Below are 18,203 nucleotides of genomic sequence, written 5' to 3'. Positions count from 1 at the left end.
AGAGAGGATGGTGAATTTTCACTGATAAACACATACATTAAGATAGACCAAGAAGAGCCTTGAATAGGAAAATCAGCAGCTTGTGTCCGAGACTAAAAGATGTAGCAGCAAAGGAGATAAAAGATGATGGAAGTCTGGATGAGAGAGATTTAGCGTGTGTTGATGTACAGGAAAGGCTGCATCAGCCGTGATGGGAGGAGAGATGACATTCTTCACTGTTTTCCTCCTTCTGCCTTGGAGTACTGCACCTGCCTGCATTTCCCTAATTCTTTAAAAAAGGCCTGGATCTATCTGCAGCTCATGACAGGTGACACATACCCATGCAAACCCCCAAGCTTCAGCATCTGTCACTGAACACATCAAAAGCATAGCAAAGTATACCTGTTTGTCCTGGCATTTATCCTGCACTTGCCTTGGTTTTGGCACCACTTAGGCAGTGCAGTGCAAGTCTGGTTCGAACTTGTTGTAAATAGCCCACAAGCAAAGGTCAAAGGCAGTCTTTATCCCTTGTGTCTTATATACTAACAGTATTTTTTGTAAGAGTCTAGAAAACCTTCCTGAAGATTAAGACTTCCCACTAGTCCACAGACATACACAAATTTTTGTCCTCTGCTAGTAATAATCTAGCAACAGAGACATGCAACACTATCCGAAAAAAACAAGGAGTTTTCCAGTGGGAAAATACACCGCTGCATTACACCGCTGAGGTCCGTAAGTCCAACTGAAGCTCTGCACCTGCAATTGATGCACAGTCTTTGGGAGAAGAAACCTCAAAACTTGGTGAATTATAGTTCCAGGTTATGGACCAGAACCACCGTGTTATGGGCTAGCACACCAGTATTACTCAGAAGTAGTTCATAGGCAAGTGATAGAATAACCAAAGCTGTGGAAAAACCCTCATGTGAAGAGCTGGAAACTACTTGGGATTGCTTACCTTAAAGGAAAGGGCATACAAAGGAAGTGGGTAATATAGATCAACTAGGACCTTCTGATCTCCCTGACTCAAAACATAAGGGGAACATTAAAAGATGGGAAATTAAAAACTGGTGGTTATCATATTTTCCCAATTTGCTCAAGTGCAACAGAAAGTCCTTGAAGACTACAACCTTGCAAGATTCAAGAAGGGACTGGACATTTGTACAAATTTCACTATCCAGAGAAGTTCTCTCTCTGCTTAACAGCCATCTAGTAAACGCAACACATCATGATTTTAGCCATTCTTAGATTTTGAAATGGCAGACCAGTGTGGAAAGCAAAAAAGCTCCTATCTCCCTGTTGTTGGGTTTTATATTACAAATGTTAGAGTTCTCAGACTTTTGGGGCTCATGGACCACAATAAATCCACTGATGTTCCTACTGATTCCCGTCCTAGCAATGAAGAACTGATAGACTTACTAGTGTTGCCATCTAACACAAATCCATACATCAGCTACAGATCATATACCCTTGCCATATAACCAGATTGACAGCCCATGCTGGGAAAGCTGGTACAAACTTTGACTACTGTTGGCGTGCTCCTTGTACAGACTTCAATTCAAATGTGCACAGTACTCAAAGAAACCAGACCATGGCTCAAAAGACAACAGGACACCCTTTTTTGCAAGCCGGCTTATCTCTCTAAGCCAGCGATCTATCAGGCACACAATTCCTCCCTACCGCAACCACTCATCTCTGAAAGAAAATTTGTAATTCCCATTCTTGATTTCCTTTCAACCTGTTTCTCTAAAACAATCTTCCCCTCAGGCAACGTGAGTCTCCAGCCTTTGTTTGGCTGAAGATGTAAATATTTGGGCACTCACAGATTTGATATATATATACATATTTGTTGGAACATTTACCACCTGCTATTCAAAGTTAAATCCATAGATTACAGAAAACAAGTTCTTTATCACTTTTTGTCTAATGTAAAATTAAAGACAGCTGAAAGCCTACAAGCTTATAAGTCAGTTGTAGCATAATTACCCCTCTAAGGCTTGAATAGCAGTGAAGAGCCAAATCTTTGCAAAGGCCCATCATCCCAGCAAGAGCTCCAGGAGCTTCTGTGCTCCTGAGGACATTCAATCAGAGGTTGTTAAAGCAGAGGCCACAGACTAATGAAAACTCCTCGGCTGTACTCCGCATGAGCTCTCATCTGCCACTGATAAAGGGTCACTTGGCTCCTGAAGCAGGGAGACCCAGGGTCTCCATAGATCATCACGTGCTTCCTTCTGAGACCAATGCAGGTAACACTGTGGTGATGTATTGCACAGGGTTTTCCCAGCCCATTCCCAAAGTTAAAAGTGGTTTTTAGAGGTTTGTGAGATCTTTACACAGCCAAACCCTTCCTGTGTGTGAGGTCAGGTCTACCAAACCTGCATTGCTTTCCCTGGGTGGCTTTTCTTCTGTAAGGCACTGAAGCAGTACTAGGAACAAGGTCCAGCACTTGGCTATGGGCAGGTTTCTCCTCTCTCCAGGCATCTCAGAAACTTCTTCGGACTCAAAACCAGATGAATCATCTGGATGCCTGGTTACAGCCATTGAAGTGAGGTTCTGCCAGCACTCAAAAAACCCCCAAACAAACAAACAAACAAACAAACAAACCCCAACACCAAAACAACAAAAACCCAAGGAGATGTGTTTGCTGGGAGAACTGTGTTGCATTCACATGCTTCTTGTTTTCATTAAGTTTCCATGTGGTGACCTGGGGTGGTAAGAGCAGAGGAGAGCAGACTACGTAGGAGCAGGACGTGTGTGTGGAGTGTACACAGTGGTACAGCAGAGCTGGTACAAAGAGTGATGCAAACTGCAGCAGTGCCATGACCTCCAGTATCAAACTGGGCTTGATTCTACGTACTACGTACGGGCCTCTTTAGGTTTATTTCACTCTATGATGAGCTTTCAAAATATGCTTGAATAAAAAATAACATCCCTAAAAGAGAGCAGGCTTACTTTAGACATTTCAGAATTTCCCAGTCCCTTGTGACTACTCTCAGTAAATGGGTACCAGCGCAGTTTCAACGCCCACGTCCACTACCAGCATCCAGGCTCCAAGCACAAAACCAAACTGTTCACCTGGTAACTGCTTTTTGCACTTAATTGTCTACGTGCAAATATTTTTGAATACCCAGCTATGTATATGGAACTTAGATGACATACACCAAATGGTACACACAACAGTATAAGCAATATTCTCCAACCGAGAAGGTTTGGAAATCTGAGAAGCGGAAGCACTGATGGCTGGTCATTAAACTGACTGTTTGGATTTGACTGTTACAGGAGAGGAAAAGTATGTCTCTGCTCCCTAATGAAAAGGATAGACAAATATTGAAGAAGAGTAAGTTGGACTTTAATTACTGTTTTTGATGTCTGATCTATAACTCCCTAAAAGTTTTGTACAGGAGTAATGTGTAAGCATCGGAAAATTCCACTGGGATATAGATGAGGTCCAGTTTGCAAAAATATCCTCTTCATAAAGAAACTCAATGCCCTCTTTTGCTTGGCAAACCATCATGAATTTATGATGCATTGCATTTGGAAGGCAACACGGCACACAGCTGAGGCAAGTTACTGAAACGCAGGGAGAGTAAAAGCAAAATGTTCTGAGAGTGAGGGTGCATATGGGGATGTATTTGAAAAAAATTATATATATATAAATATACACACACATTTGCTAGAGAAAATGTATATGTATTTATAAAAAAATCTAAACTTCTCACCAGTCAAAAGTTAGAAATGATGCAAAACGCATCTGCTTTGATAAGCCTGTTATAAATCTCACAGCCTGAAGCTTTTAACTGACCCTTTCCAGTTCATGAATATTTTAAGCGAACCCAGTTTAATTTAAAACAACCCTGGATCAATATATGCATTTATTCTGGTACTGTCCAAATTTCAGGCCCTTGTATAATCAAAAATTGTATCATACATCTCCAGTTTGACTCCAAATCTAGGGTTCATTCAAGGCTGGACCTCAAATAAGGGGTAAACCTACATAGATTGAAACCTAAAAATGTCTGTATGGAACCCGGCCAAGCAAGACAATTTGGCTAACTATATTTAGAGCAATCCCTTGACATAAGGTCTCTCCTATTGTCCGAAGCCGATGCTCAGAGCAGCACACAAATGCCCTGGGGAATAGGTGATTTCCAATATCACTTTGTGATGGAGTTCAGCACAGGATATCAGCAAGGAGGCATTTCTGCATGCCGGGGAAGACCACGCTACCTAGCTTCAGAAAACCCACCCGCTTGTTCCCCAGAGCACTGGTGGGGAGAAGAGATGCTCACTCCACCAAGAACTGACAGCTCCAACCTAGCGGGGGCACCTTCCATGCAAAAATAGTTTCAATAACCCAGAACTGCTGCTGTCCTGAACGTCTTTTGGAAGAAGTGCTCTTGCCTGTATGACACACTTCTTCATCCAGGTGTGCAGAGGGAGTCGTAGGATGAGAACCGCGAGGCTGACAAATTATTCTTTGAAGATTTTGAGGATCTTGGAGCACTTGTATGACTTTGCAAGACTTGCAAAAAGCAGCTCTTTATAAGAATAACTCCAAACCTACTGTCCAGTTTAAATATTAATGGAATTAACAACTGTTCACTGTCCCACAGATCAGTGTTCTCTGCCTCTCATCTTCATGTCAGTGAGAGGCATTTCTTAATAACTACAGTGAAAATTAAATCCTGCCGCCTTCTTAAAGTTGATGAGAGTTTTGCTCTGAGTCATAATTTATTATATACTTATGTTTTTCCTTCCTAATACTGTTCATTTTTTTAAAAAAAGTTCTCTTGAAAGACACCAGCATATATTCTACTGCACTAACTAAATATGTTTTTCATTTGAAAACCTCTCCTTCCATACATCTCCATCCCCTGCAAAATTCATTTGGTGCCACTAACATAACACAGATCCTGTATTAATCCAAGCGGCATACTTCTATTGCCGTTAAATTTCATAGCAGTGACAGCCGCCTGGCCGTCATCCTCTCACCTGGTGTGGGGGCAGCAGCCAGCTGCCCAGCTGCGGTCCCTTGGGTGCGCTGGGACACCCTTGTGAGCACAGCACCCTTTAGAGACTTCCCAAAAGCATGGGCACGGATTGACAGGTGTCCGTGGGAAGGGCTATGGAGTTTCTCACTTCTCAGGTGTAATTTTAATGCCTGAAAAACATCTATTTTCATAGGAAGGACAGCCTAAGTCAGCTTCCAGATGCTTTGGTAAAGAGAAAAGCTATTGGTCATTTTAAATACAATTAATAACAGATACTAAGCTAAGAGTGCATCACAACGCCAACATTTCTGCCTAATCACACATGCTAGCAGTGATAAAAAGGCAGAAACATGGACCGGTTTTACACTTGAGGTGCATTTGGGGGGGCTTATTCAGTGCATAGATTGTGTAACCAACCTCTAAGGAAATACCTACATAAACATCCAGCCTATGACTTCATTAAGATGCTCAGTGACTCTATGGGAAGTCCATAATAATCTCCATAGAAAGAATGCAATCAATATGTTATCAAGAAGATAAGTCAGTTTAAACGCTAATGTTTAAATATTCATCTACTTGTACCAACATCTTGCCTGTTACTGAAACAACAGGAATATTCAAAGATTAACTCTACATAAAAGACTCGGTAATTTTTTTCTCCAATTCCTTGTTTTTCTCTCGTCAGTTCTACGAACAGTTGTTAAGTAGAACAGGTTGGCATTTTTTCATCAAAACGTTACTTATTTGAAAAATGGGTCTTGGAACAAACCAAGACTTTTGCAGAAAATTTTCATTTGGGGAAATTTTTCAGCTTGTTGTCAAGAAAAGTGAAAACTGAAAAGAACTCATTTTCCAGGATACACAATAGTTCTGAATATATAATCAAAAGAGCTAAAAGAACCAGACGGTATTTGTTTTAATCCAAAGAATTTGAAGGGAGAGAATATAAAAGGACTCATATTAACTGCAAGCACATTTATGAGGAGCTTCAGAAGAGAGAAGATTTGCTTCTTCATTCAGGACGACTAGACTAACTCCAGAAAGTACCAGAGGAGAGGAGAGGACAACTTCCTAGCATTTGCAACCCACTCAAGCCATTTCTATCTCTCAGAGGAGAATTCCCAACATTTCTGCAGTGAAAGATCTGTTTAAAGTTAGAAATAAAGAAAAAACTTTATGTAGAAGATTAAGAAGCATGTGAAACGCTTGGACGGAAAACTGCTGAAGTTCACTGAAGCTTGTGTTCTGCATGGTGCTGCTTGGAGGCTCTAAATATAACCAACATTTCTGCCACCAGAGGCAACAGTCCCCTGCAAAAGGGGAGAAAACTGATCTCCCAGATGATTGCACTGCCCTGAGAAATCCTGCTGAAGAGCATTAACATTGTTTCACGCAAGATGGTGAGTACATCTACCTGAGATCTGGAAAAAGTAATGTATGGTAGCGAACCTAGTCCCACAACTAATTCATCTATTGCAGCACAGGCACTGTGCAGCATATCAAAAGCAAATCAACACTTCCAACACCTTATTCACAGGTAAGCATTGAAGTTAAGCCTGTTACCATTTCGTAGGTGGGATTTGAACATGCGAATTGGATGACTGATATGACAGTAAGAGAAGCAACAGAGACAAACCACACTGTCATCAAGAGAGTTTTGTAATGGAATAGCATAGTATTTGCCATTTTGCTATTTACCAAAAGCCTTGTTTTAATCAGGGCTGTAATTAAAGCCCTTAATCATTCTGAACAGTTTTAAATTAATGGCTTCTCTCATGCGTTAACATATCATTTATGCAACAACTGTACATGTAAGGTAGTGTCAGTAGTCTGTCTGGACATAGGAAGTAGCCTATGGAAACATAAATCTATTTGTCGGTATTTTAATACAAATCTGAAAATGCTAGTTTACACATTTAAGAAGCTGTTACAAACTGTCAAGCAAAAAAATATGTATCTTGTGAATTAATGAGGCTTCCTAAAGACACAAACTGAGTCTGTACACAGCATGCTGCGCTGGTGAAAGGGGAGCAAATAGAGCATGGCAGAAAGCGCTTGCAGCTGCCGTGTGGGGTTGCGTCCTGAAGGACATCTTCCAGGGGAGGGCATATTGTCCCCACAACCAAGCCAGCAAGGGCTGAATTAGTCCTGATCGAGCCCCAGATTGGGAAAGGACTTTAACAAAAGTGGGAGTGGGATCTACAGCTTTCCCTGATGCCTGGATACATTTTTCAGGCCACTCCTGGATTCAAGAACATATTCAAGTATTCACATGGGAAAAGATTGAGGTGGGAGTTACTTGTACTCACCCATGAACAAGAGTCTTCCTGCGTTTGCTACCACCAATGAAGTCCTGGTACCAGAAGCTTCACGGATTGCGACGGAGTCATTTGGGCTGCAAGTAAATGAAGGCTAAATCCAGGCCTTGGTAATGAGAGGTATTTCTGGGTAACCCGTGTGTACTGTCGAGGTGCTCTGCTTGGTCCCTCTCCGCTCCTCTCCGTTTGCCTTGGTGCGATGGGGCGACAGCAGCAGCACCGGCAGCAGAGCAGGGGAAAGAGGTCAGGTAGGACAGGTGGGGAAGGGAGAGTTCTAGAGAAAGAGGAAGGAGGCACTGAATGGAGAAAAGACACTGGGTAGGTGAAAATTGAGCAGCAAACACTCAGTGTGATTTGAGAGTTTTGAAGAATTTCAACCTGTTCTGGTGAGAAGGCATATGCTGTAAGACTGCATTGGGGTTCTCCAAGGAAGAGCATGTATTTTCCTTCCCTGCTTTAAAGAATTAAAACAGTGTGGAAATTAATATATAGTCAGATTTATAATCAGTGTAAAACACATATGGTATTAGGCAAGGCTGGGAAAGGTATCCAATTTTCAGTCCTCAGCTCCTTGCGTTTCTCCTCCCAACAACTGTTTAACTCTCTCTCTTGAAGATCATAAACCTCCTGTTCCCAGGTGCTACCGCTCTCTTCTGTTCCTCTGTCAGCTGGCTGGAAAGGCAGCGAGAGCCTCCCAGAGCTTCCTGCTCCCTAAAGGAGTAGGAAAGGCAATCCCTTTCTACCTTGCTAGCCAAAGGTGCAGCAATTTGCCACAAAACCTTTTGCCCTAAGGGAACTGCTGATTTCTTTAAGAAAATGTTCCAAAGTGGGTTTTGCTGAACTTCCAGCAAAACGTTGACGTGTTTCTGAGGAAGAACTGGTGGACTTGCAGTGCTGTGCTGGACTCCGCAGGGAAGCCCTAGCAGAGAGATCAAAGTCCTCAGCAGGGCATGTCAGAGCCTGGGCCTCCCAAAAAGCAGAAAACCACCAGGATTTGTGTCCTCACGGCACCTGGTAGGTCCAGTTTCCTCCCCGTGCAGCAGAGAGCCAAGAGAGCCACATCTCACAGCTCAGAGTTTCCTCTCCCGCTTCGCACTGGAAATTTGAATGGTCCCTGCCACGTTTGCTCCAGTTACGTGCTGAAACAGAGAAGTAAAAGGCACCTGTGTGAAGCACTTTACTGACCTGCCGCCCTTGGCTTTGCATACCCACATACTTGAGATGCCCGTCTCCCAGATGTCGTCCAGCATGAGAAACTTTATGTGTGCACTTCAGGGCTGCAGCACGGGGTGCAGCCAGCAGGTATTCCAGGTCACTGGTCTTGGGTCACCAGATGTCACCCGCAGCACCTATGCCTTCAGAGGTGTCACCTTAAAACGTTTCTTTCAGGGCGACCAATGGTGGATGGATAAGCTAAAAGTATAAAATCCCCCTTTTTCTCTCAGAGGCCACAATAACATTCAGTCCCACTTCCATGTCACACTTAGGTCTGCATTTTAACATATACATCAAGGAAACTGTTAAAAAAAAAAAAAAATCTAATATTATGCTTTTGAATAGAGAATTTACCTAAGTAAATAATTATTTTTAAACCCAAGATTTAGGCAGCTTTAGTATTCCACATTATGCTAATGTTTGACAATTACTAAGTGTGGGTATCAGCCAGCATTTTTTTTTTAAGTTTAATTTAAAGCAATTTGACATGGAAAGGTTATTACTTTAGTTGCCAATAAAAGCTGTACTTTTAACATAAGTGTACACCAAGCCCTAGGGTATGTGACTATTATCTTTTCGCAATTATGTGGTGTTCTACATAAATGTTTAAAAAAAAAAAAAAAAACTTAGAAATCTCAAAAGTACTAACTTAGCTACAATATAAAAGTTGAATAGCAGAGCCGGGAAGCCCGGCTCCCGCAGACACAACACAGGTTGAGGTTTCCTCCTAGAGGTACCGCCGGGAACGGCGCCTCCGCCCGCGGCCTCTCCGCGCCGCTCCGCACCGCTCCGCGCCGGGGCTGAGCTGCCCTGAACAACCCCACCAAACACAGAGGCTGCCATTTCGCAGCTTCAGCCGCATTCCCCAGAAAGGTGCTTTTTTTCAATTTTTTTTTTTTTCCCCCCTTCCCTCAGGTTTTCTGTGCTAAGAGGGGGAAAAGGCTTTTCTTGCATCCCTCCGTGCTTTGCTTTCCCCTTATAAAGGGAAATCGCCGCTTCCACTCACTTTAGGGCTGCGTTGCCAGAAAAGACCCCACGACTGTAGCAATGAACCTCCCCCTCTGCCCAAGGCAGGGTGCGATCCTGCACCCAGCGGGGAGCCCCGTTCCCCGGGGAGCTGCCACCAGATCCCAGCCCAAAGGCAAGGTTTGGTCCTATCGGACAGAAGCACCACTGCACGGTGAGCCCTGCCTTTGAGTGGAAATCAGCTTTTTCTCCCAAGAAATTACAAGGGGAGACCGTGAAGAGCCACAATGTCGTTGCCGGAGCCCGTGAAGGGATGGAGCCCGTGAGGGGATGGAGCCCTGGGTACAGGCATGTGGAGGAGAGAGGTGAAACTCTGTCCTGAGGAGGAGACAGGCTGGCTCACACATGTGTGGGGAGATGCATTTCCCTCCCAACACCTGCTCTCCTCCAGGATTCCTTTCTTTGGCCCAAGTGAGGATGCCACGCAAACCAAAAGTGCCGTGAGGGTGTTTGCCCGTCGCCCCGGGGACTTGGCACCGAGTGCCGGACTCCCTCGGGCCGCTTAGTTTTGAGCCGCTGCTGTATCACGGAGTGAGAGACGGCCTCTTCCACCAGCCGCTCTGGGCCAACAAGAGGCAGAGCCAGGGTCCGCGCGGACACACGGCAGCGTCTCCAAACAGGGTCCAAGCCCCACATCAACCTGTGCAGGGAAACTCGCTCCTCTCTGCTCTGCCTGCTCAGCCCTTCAAAGGCAGAGCCTGGGGGCAAACAGATCGGAGAGAGACAAGCTCTAGTCCAAACACTGGAGGCTGCTTAGCTAAGAGATCATTTTGATTTTTTTTTTTTTAAAGTCTGGGGGGGGGGGGTCTGTCTGGGTTTTGTTTTTAAAGTTAATTTGGAAGCTTGTGAAAGTCACAGCACGACACTTACTGGCTGAAAATCTTCTTCCCAAAACCACCCGGCACCAGGGCAATGAACTTCAGCTTCCTGCAACGCCCTGCCAGTGCCTTTGGTGCTAACCTGCAACCATCTCCAGACAGGGAAAGGGAGTTCAACCTCAGCAGCCTGTTCAGCTCTTTGTCTTTCTACCGAGAAAGCGAGAACATTGGTTACAGTTCCAGTGCCAACTGCAGTTCATGTTTCAAATTAGCTCAAGTTTGTTATTTTACACTTTAGGTAGGAGCTGCAACAAACTGTTCACCAGCAGTCCAAGCGATAGTATACAAGCCCCTCTAGGATCCCTTGGAAGAGCTCCTGATGAGTTCACCAATGTTTGCACATTAACCTCTGGGTGAAAAGCCAGCCAGAGGGATGTGAGAACTCCACCGAGCCCTCCAGAGCATGACACAAAATGATGCAAGTGTGGGAGCTAGGAGAGAAAAGGTTTTGTGAGCCCAGAAAAATAATAAAACGTTTAAATCCTTAATTGTTTTTCTTGAAGATTTATCCAAAATTGAGCTCTCCTTAAGCCTGTGAGTTTGCAGAGCACTGTCAATAAATTAGATCATGCACACAAGGCAGGGATTTCAAGCCAAAAAACTCTAGCCCTGAGTCGCTTAACAGCAACGCTCCCCAGAAAAACGACTCGAGATGAAACATGAGATATGTATTAATTATCAATGGTCTAATAGAAAATTTAATGAAGACAAGTATCTTCTTGCACTTTATCCATGATAACGATGATAGTACGTCAGCGAGATGCATACCTTACAACGTGGCGGTGAATGTCAAGTCTGAAGCCATTATAGCAATTCACCACAATAATGGCTAGCCAATGTATGGACTTGTAGCACTTAATCAAAGTAATGACATTCATCCACAATTATTTATGTTATGGTAACAAAGAGCTGCCAAACGCAAAACAAATGACATGAGGATTTGCAAGTGAATTCCTTCCCGTAAATTCTCCTTAGGTTATGCTTAAAGGCCCTCAGGATGGAAGTCTGTATAAATTCAGAGCATTATCGAAACGGTGGTGTTATTGTACCACGTTTTATTACCTATAAGCAATGAACCCAGAGCTATTGCCGAAATGAGCTCTTCAGCCAACAGAACTGTATTGGTACCATTTGAGCTGGCCTTGATTTACACCCAAGAGCTGTCTTCAGAATTTTACAGGAGAAAAAAAATATTTGGAAGACGACCTTTGCTTACATCTGCCTATCAAGAAAAACAAAGACCCAGTTGTATCAACATTTATACATGGGTTTAACTTAAAGTATATGAGCAGTCCCCACTTACCTCAATGGGCTTTGGATTAGAGCCATTATAATTACCAACCATGATTCTCTGTTAAGTGCAGTACTTTCCTTTCAGGGGCATTTATGTGGGTGTTTGTATAAACACAGTTAAAAACTAAGAACACCAGTAAATATAAAATGGCAACATTCAGGTTCAAATGCAATGAACTAATTTATTTTTTTTAACACTACATCCAACTGTTTTTCACCACTCATAGATGTCACTGGAACAACTTGAATACAAAAAATCGCCTAAGAACAATATACTACACAGACCAGCTAATACTGATCGCTTTAAAAATGCCCCGTTAAACTAAGTAATAGCCAAATCTCACTGCAGTAAATGTGCCTTTATATCATTAAATACTAATTTAACAGAAATCTGAACATGTAGTGAAAAAACATGAAAATGTCGAAAATGGAAGATTGCTTTTTTTCCTTTTTTTTTTTTTTTTTTTTATTACACGAGTCTCCAAAGCAACACCCAAAAGAAAAAAACCAATCATTTCATATTAGCTGGCCACTTAGCCGCACAGGCCAAAACTTGGACTAAGCTAAACTCTAACAGGCACTTTCCAGTGTGAACTATACCCCTGAGAGGGGAGGCAGGAGGACACCCCTTACCACAGGCTCTGGCCGCCCTCGATGACCAGATTATGACCTGTCATGTAATCCGAGGCTTCGGAGGCCAAATAAACAACGGCAGCCTGCAGGTCGGTGGCTCGAGCCAGCCTCCCGGCGGGGATGTCCGCCAGCCAGCACCGCACCAGCGGCCGCAGGTCCTTGGAGCGGATGAGCGGCGTGTCCACGATGCCCCTGCGACGAGAGCACACGCACCGAGAGTTTAGGACCGGGTTTTCCCCAGAAGGAAAGGTGGCCCTTAGAGGTTTTTGAGATGTTAATTCGGAAGGAGAACCGTGGAATAGCACAAAGGAGATGTGCAAGTCAGACCTGCTCTGCCTCTGCTGAAAGTCGCGATGCAAACTTCGGTAGCACTTCTTTCCTATTGCCTTTCGCCACTGCCGGGCAGGTTTACAGGTTTTCTTTAAAGTGAGTACACACGTACTATCTTCTTAGCTAATAGCAGTATCCCCTTACTTTTAGGTTACTCGTTGTCATCGCTAGTTTAAATTTTTTTGCAGAAAACAAGCATGGCATTGGAACCGAAAGCGCCTTGAACCGGGTCTGTCACGGCCTTTGGGAACTGTCATCCTTCTACCCATTTCTTTTCTCATCGCTTTGCAGCATAATGTCACACAGCGTGTTTGTGTACAGCCGAGAAACTGAAAACAGCCCAACTTCCCGTATGTCAAAAACCAGGGGAAACAAAAGCCAGTGCCCTTCTGGGCACCAGACCCTTTCCACACAAAAAACGAGAGGCAAAGATAAGCACAGTGCGATACCCCTTAAACCAATACCCCGACAAATCACACTGCATTTCTCTGTCTTGCCTCTTTTACATTAATGAGTGACTACGCCATTTATTAAAACTCTGCTAAGTTCATTTTCTTCAGGTGCCCTAAAAATGAGTGATGCTCCGGAAAGCACAATGCAGGGCGAACGTTTGGCTGGCTTTTATGACTTTAACTGCGACTGATTTGTCATACTCCTCCTTAACAACATATTTGTATTTTGCAAAATGTATAATTTTTTCAACCTCTGAACAAATATATTTACATAACTGTGTCTAACGAGAAATTACATTTAACTTCTCAGAAATGACAATAACTAAAACCTGAACTGCCAATTCCACTTCATTAGTGTGGTAGAAATGCATTCCAAATGTTAATAAAAATTCCAACATGCTGATAAATTAGCGCTTCTAAGGAGCATGTGACACCTTGGTTAACATATTCAACCTCAATTATATTTCTCTTCAGCACCCTGTTATCTGGAACCTTTGCTGGCAATCAGAGGTGCTGTTTTTCAGCGGCCAATTTTCTAGATAATGTAGCTTATCAACACTGTGGGTAAACTTGCCAATGAAATCAGGCTGCACTGAACCACACACACGCTAATTGCATCTCTTTTTTATGCATATTTACAGACTGTCACTTCAAAGAAATCAGTGGCCCATTGAGGCAGCCAGTTAGCTGGAAGAATTGCCTCTTGCAAATGAAAATTAGCAAACAAGCTAGTGATAAATATGAAATGAACAAAGTATAAAAATACCCGTTTTGTTCTGAAACTTCATTGGCATCCCAATTTATACTTCCAAGGAAATAATTTTTTGAGACACACTGGATTCTGGGTATGAGATTTACCTTTTGTTTTAAATGAAGGCTGAAATCTGCTATTTACTCTGTTACAAAGTGGAACTAATTCAGACTTCCCCCCAAACATTTCTGTTTTCACTAAGCAGGCAGGATTTAAATATCAGCTTTATTTTTTATTGTAATTGTCAATAAACACCAGAGCAGTTCAGAAACACTGAGCGATGCAGATCACTTAAGATCTGGCAATGTAATAAAATCAAACACATTCCAGTATAGGACTGCAGACAGTTCACTTACTTCCCCCAAGCACAGACCCCCGCTCTCCCCCTTGCTCTCCCAAACTCCTCGATAACTGGTTTTCTTCAGAGACAAACACGCTTTGAGCAGCAGACGAGAAATATATTGCACTCCTTTTCCTTACGTGCCTCTCACCGTGCTTACAAAACCATCAACATAATCATTCTGGCTTTACACTATCAGAGATCAGAATAAGATCCATGTGATTTTATAATTTTTTTAATTTACATATCTATTTTAACCACAAGAGAATGCAGATTAGGGAGTACGACACATAGTCCTCCAGCACAACAGATTTTGCTGAAAAGAGGACATTTTTCAATCTGTTTGGAAAAATGATCTTTGGTCTGATCACTGCAACCTGTAAATCACAGCACTGTGCCTCTCGCTGGGCCTTTCTCTAGGTTCACTTCAAGTAGCAAAAATTTAGATACGTAACAAAACTTCATTACAAATTTTTGTTATATAAATGAGAAAAAAATATAGCACAAAACTTAAAAGTTGCAAACACACATACTGATGGCACTATAAATATTAGGCATGTCATTGATACTACACATCTTCTGGGAAAGCTTTGGTGCCAAGTTGGGCAATTTAATGTTGTCGAACCCTTTTAGGCAGATTTTAGTTGGCTTCTAACCAGTTCCAGCAAAGACAACTGCCAATGCATTAATTCCCTACCTCATCTCGTATGCAGTGCTGAGCCTATCAGTACTTTCTGTTGCATGTCAATGTAATATCAAACTGCTGGTTCCTTAATGTTAGATATGAGCATCAATATTTCATTATTGATACACAGGACAATTCAAGATATTAGAAAAAAAAAACCAACAACAAAAAAACCACAACTGCTTAAAACATTTCCACTTTGAGAGACACATTAGGAAAAATATCACTTACCAGATACTTAACTGGAATTGTTATGTGCGCTCAATCCCCAAATGAAAGGAAAAAAAGATTCCATCTGTGTGTAACTTGATTTCTTTCAGATGAGTTATTAATTTGAATGAGTTAAGTACACTCCACTTAATCAGGAAGTGTTTAATCACAAGATCCACTTAATTGGGACATCTCCCACGGAATTAAGATTTAAGTCCAAAGATACTTACCAGCAACGACTGCTGCTTAATGGGGATAGTAATGCTGCTTAATTGGGACACCTTCAGGGGATGCTGGGGTGCTCCTTCTCCTGCCAGCTCTGCCCCTCCTTCCCCCATGATGGGGTACACCCAAAATCTGCAGTGATCCCACCCTACCTGCTTTCTGAGTCCTCGCACCCACTGGGCTAAAAGCCTGGGAGAGCACCGTATGGCTGCCTCCGTACCATCCCAGGCGAGCAAGACAAAGCCTCTTTGCTCATCGCAGCCCAAACCCAGATCCCTGTAGCCTAGCAGCCCCTGGGACTGCTGAGTTCCACTGGGTCTCCGACAAGCTGCCCTGGCTGCGGCTGTGGGTTGAGCTGAAGATCAACTTCCAGCTGCCCATCCCCAAAGTCATGACATTATAGCGTTTTATGCCTTGCAAATCAAGCAGGGAGATACAATTAGCCCCCAAAACGGACATTGATTCAGTGCAACAGCTGCAAAAACGAACCGTTCCAATGCTGCACGTGCCAAAAACCGGAGACCCTCAAAAGTCCCCTGCTCCATCACACCCAATGCATTTCACGTGTGCAGGGACCAGCAAAGGGACTAAACTACACCATGGGCAGCCAGGCATCAGCTGCCAGGCAGTGCTCTGTAGAGGTCCCCGGGTCCCCTCTGCAGGCCAACCCCCACGTCCCTGTCAGGAAGACTCCAGCACCTTCTTCATATTGCACGGCATCGGCTGCGCAGCAGGCTACGAAGCAATTGCACCAGATGGTGGCAGAAGGGCTGAGCACAGTATCCTCCATAACACGGAGATGCTTGCTGCTGCACGGAGCAACAGGCAAAGTCAGCCAAAACATCCAGGGGGTCTTGGCCACCTTCTCCTCATGGGCATGAGGCTCGCCTGGCCAGCCAGAGAAGCCTGACTCTTCAATTTTATAAATGCAATAAATTATCCTGAGGACTGTGCCATAACATTTTATGTATTGCTCACTTTTATGCATTGCTCTGCATAAGTTTTATGCACTCATTAAGAAATTAAGTTGATAAAAAGTGACCAGATAGGAAGAGGGAAAAAAGGCCAAAAGGTTTGCGTGGTGAAATAATGTTTAAGGCCAGACTGGAGTGTTTGAAGCTTCAGACAGAGGTAGGCTGAGAGTGCCTTAAAGCATTAATGCAAGTGTGAGTGGGAGGGGCAAAGTACTTAAGGACACACTTACATATTTTACTTATCCAGATATTATCTTCGGTACCATCATGCCCTGTATATTCACCTCTGTGCTCCTCACACTCCTCAAGATCCCCTCCTGTTATAAGATGACTACATGCTAGGGTGGACACCCGTGCTCGGAAAGACTTGTGCGTTTGGGACATTTTTCAACCCTGCGAAGTTGTCTGACGGCTTTGAGTTGCATTGAGGTTACTGCCCGGTGTTGGGTACAAGAGGGTTGAAGATGCCCCCGTGCCTCGGTGAGTCCCATCAAGAGACAGGACAATGAGACCGGTGGGGTCCACAGTTCTGGGGATGGGTCCAAATCTGCACTGAAACACAGGCTCAATCTCACAGAGGCAGCAGGGTAAACGTGAATATTTGTTCACTCTCAAGCGTATCTGGGTTTTGCTTGCGGTGAGGAGGGATCCGAACTACACGAACCGCTGTAGGCTCCTTCCTCGGAACGCTCCCCACCGCTCCCCGGGCAGCCCGGCACGAGGGGCTCTGCCAAAGCTTTGAACTGCCAGGAGGAAAACTCTGCCCGGCTCCCGGAGCGGTTCGGTCCGGGTCCCCAGCTGCGTGAGGGGGGACTGCTCTGTCCTGGACGGGGGACATTAAAGACAGCAAAAACATTTGTCCTCTGTGCGCTCTTTCTGGCTATTCCTCTGCAAAGCAAACCCTGCCTTCCTGTCGTAGGATTTTGAGCTCAGAGCTATTGTTTAAGGCAGGTAGGGATGATCAAAATGCAACCCCGTTTTGGCTTGAAAAGTAGAAAAAGAGAGGCACGACTATCTTTTCTCCATGCTCTGACAACTGCCTCCAGTAACATAACTTCTTCAAGTATGAGTGTCTGCTTCCAACTTACACAAAACACTAAGTTTTGATCATTCGGTGGATATTTTTTAAATTTATGTAAACGCTCTCGAAATGGGTAAATCCTCATCTAAGAGCTTCCTTATCTGTGATTGCTGTGAATATGGCACTACTATCCCACCTCTGTTGGTAAAGATTACCCATGAGTTTTCAGATACAGTTCCTGCCAGGTTCTGCTGAGCTTCCCTAATTCCCTTCATCTTCCCTGGCTCCCGAAAGCCAGTGTAAATTCACTAGCACTAGTCGTGAGAACACTATTGCAGAGCTGATAGCATTGGCATGGGGAAAATCCCATTATAAAGTAAAATGCTGTTTAAAGAATCTGTGGATCACATAGAGCGACGGCTGGAGTCACTGGTATAATTAGTAATAAATAATCATAAGGAAGACAGCTAGCACAAGGAAGTTGAGAGCAGACCCACAGTAAAAACAGAGGCACTTGCCATTGAGCTCTGTGATATATTTTTTTTTTACTCCACTTTGTGGATTAAAAGACGTCATTTGTTTTTCCTAATTTGATATACATTATATCTTTGTTATTACAATTTAACTCCTGGGTTAAAATCCTGCCCTTCTTACTTACTCTGATTGACTTCAATGGTCTACAGAATTTGACCGCTTCCAATTAACGCTATCCACTTGGGTTTTTGCTTAGCAATATCATGCACTGTTAATTGTTTAATAAAATGACTGTGTTGGGTACTTGTGTGAGAAACAGGAAGAGAAAAAGTGTATGTGGCAAGAAAACTCTTCTTTGTGAATAAATACCATAAAATAAAACATACACCTTTAAGCCTCTAAAAATAAGGA

The 18,203-nt window shown here is 43.5% G+C and overlaps 1 protein-coding gene across 1 annotated transcript in view; it reads right to left on the bottom strand.

Moving 5' to 3' along the window:
• Nucleotides 1–11,859: 11,859 nt before the first annotated feature.
• Nucleotides 11,860–18,203, bottom strand: part of LOC128136610 (uncharacterized) — a 30,493-nt gene continuing 24,149 nt past the window's right edge. The window contains exon 11 of the mRNA XM_052776534.1: nucleotides 11,860–12,522. Coding sequence (XP_052632494.1) covers nucleotides 12,327–12,522 — 196 coding nt within the window. The 3' untranslated portion in view covers nucleotides 11,860–12,326. The remainder of the gene's footprint in view (nucleotides 12,523–18,203) is intronic.

Source organism: Harpia harpyja, chromosome Z, assembly GCF_026419915.1.
Source record: "Harpia harpyja isolate bHarHar1 chromosome Z, bHarHar1 primary haplotype, whole genome shotgun sequence".
Lineage (NCBI taxonomy): Eukaryota > Metazoa > Chordata > Aves > Accipitriformes > Accipitridae > Harpia > Harpia harpyja.
This window is presented reverse-complemented; position numbering and strand designations above follow the sequence as displayed.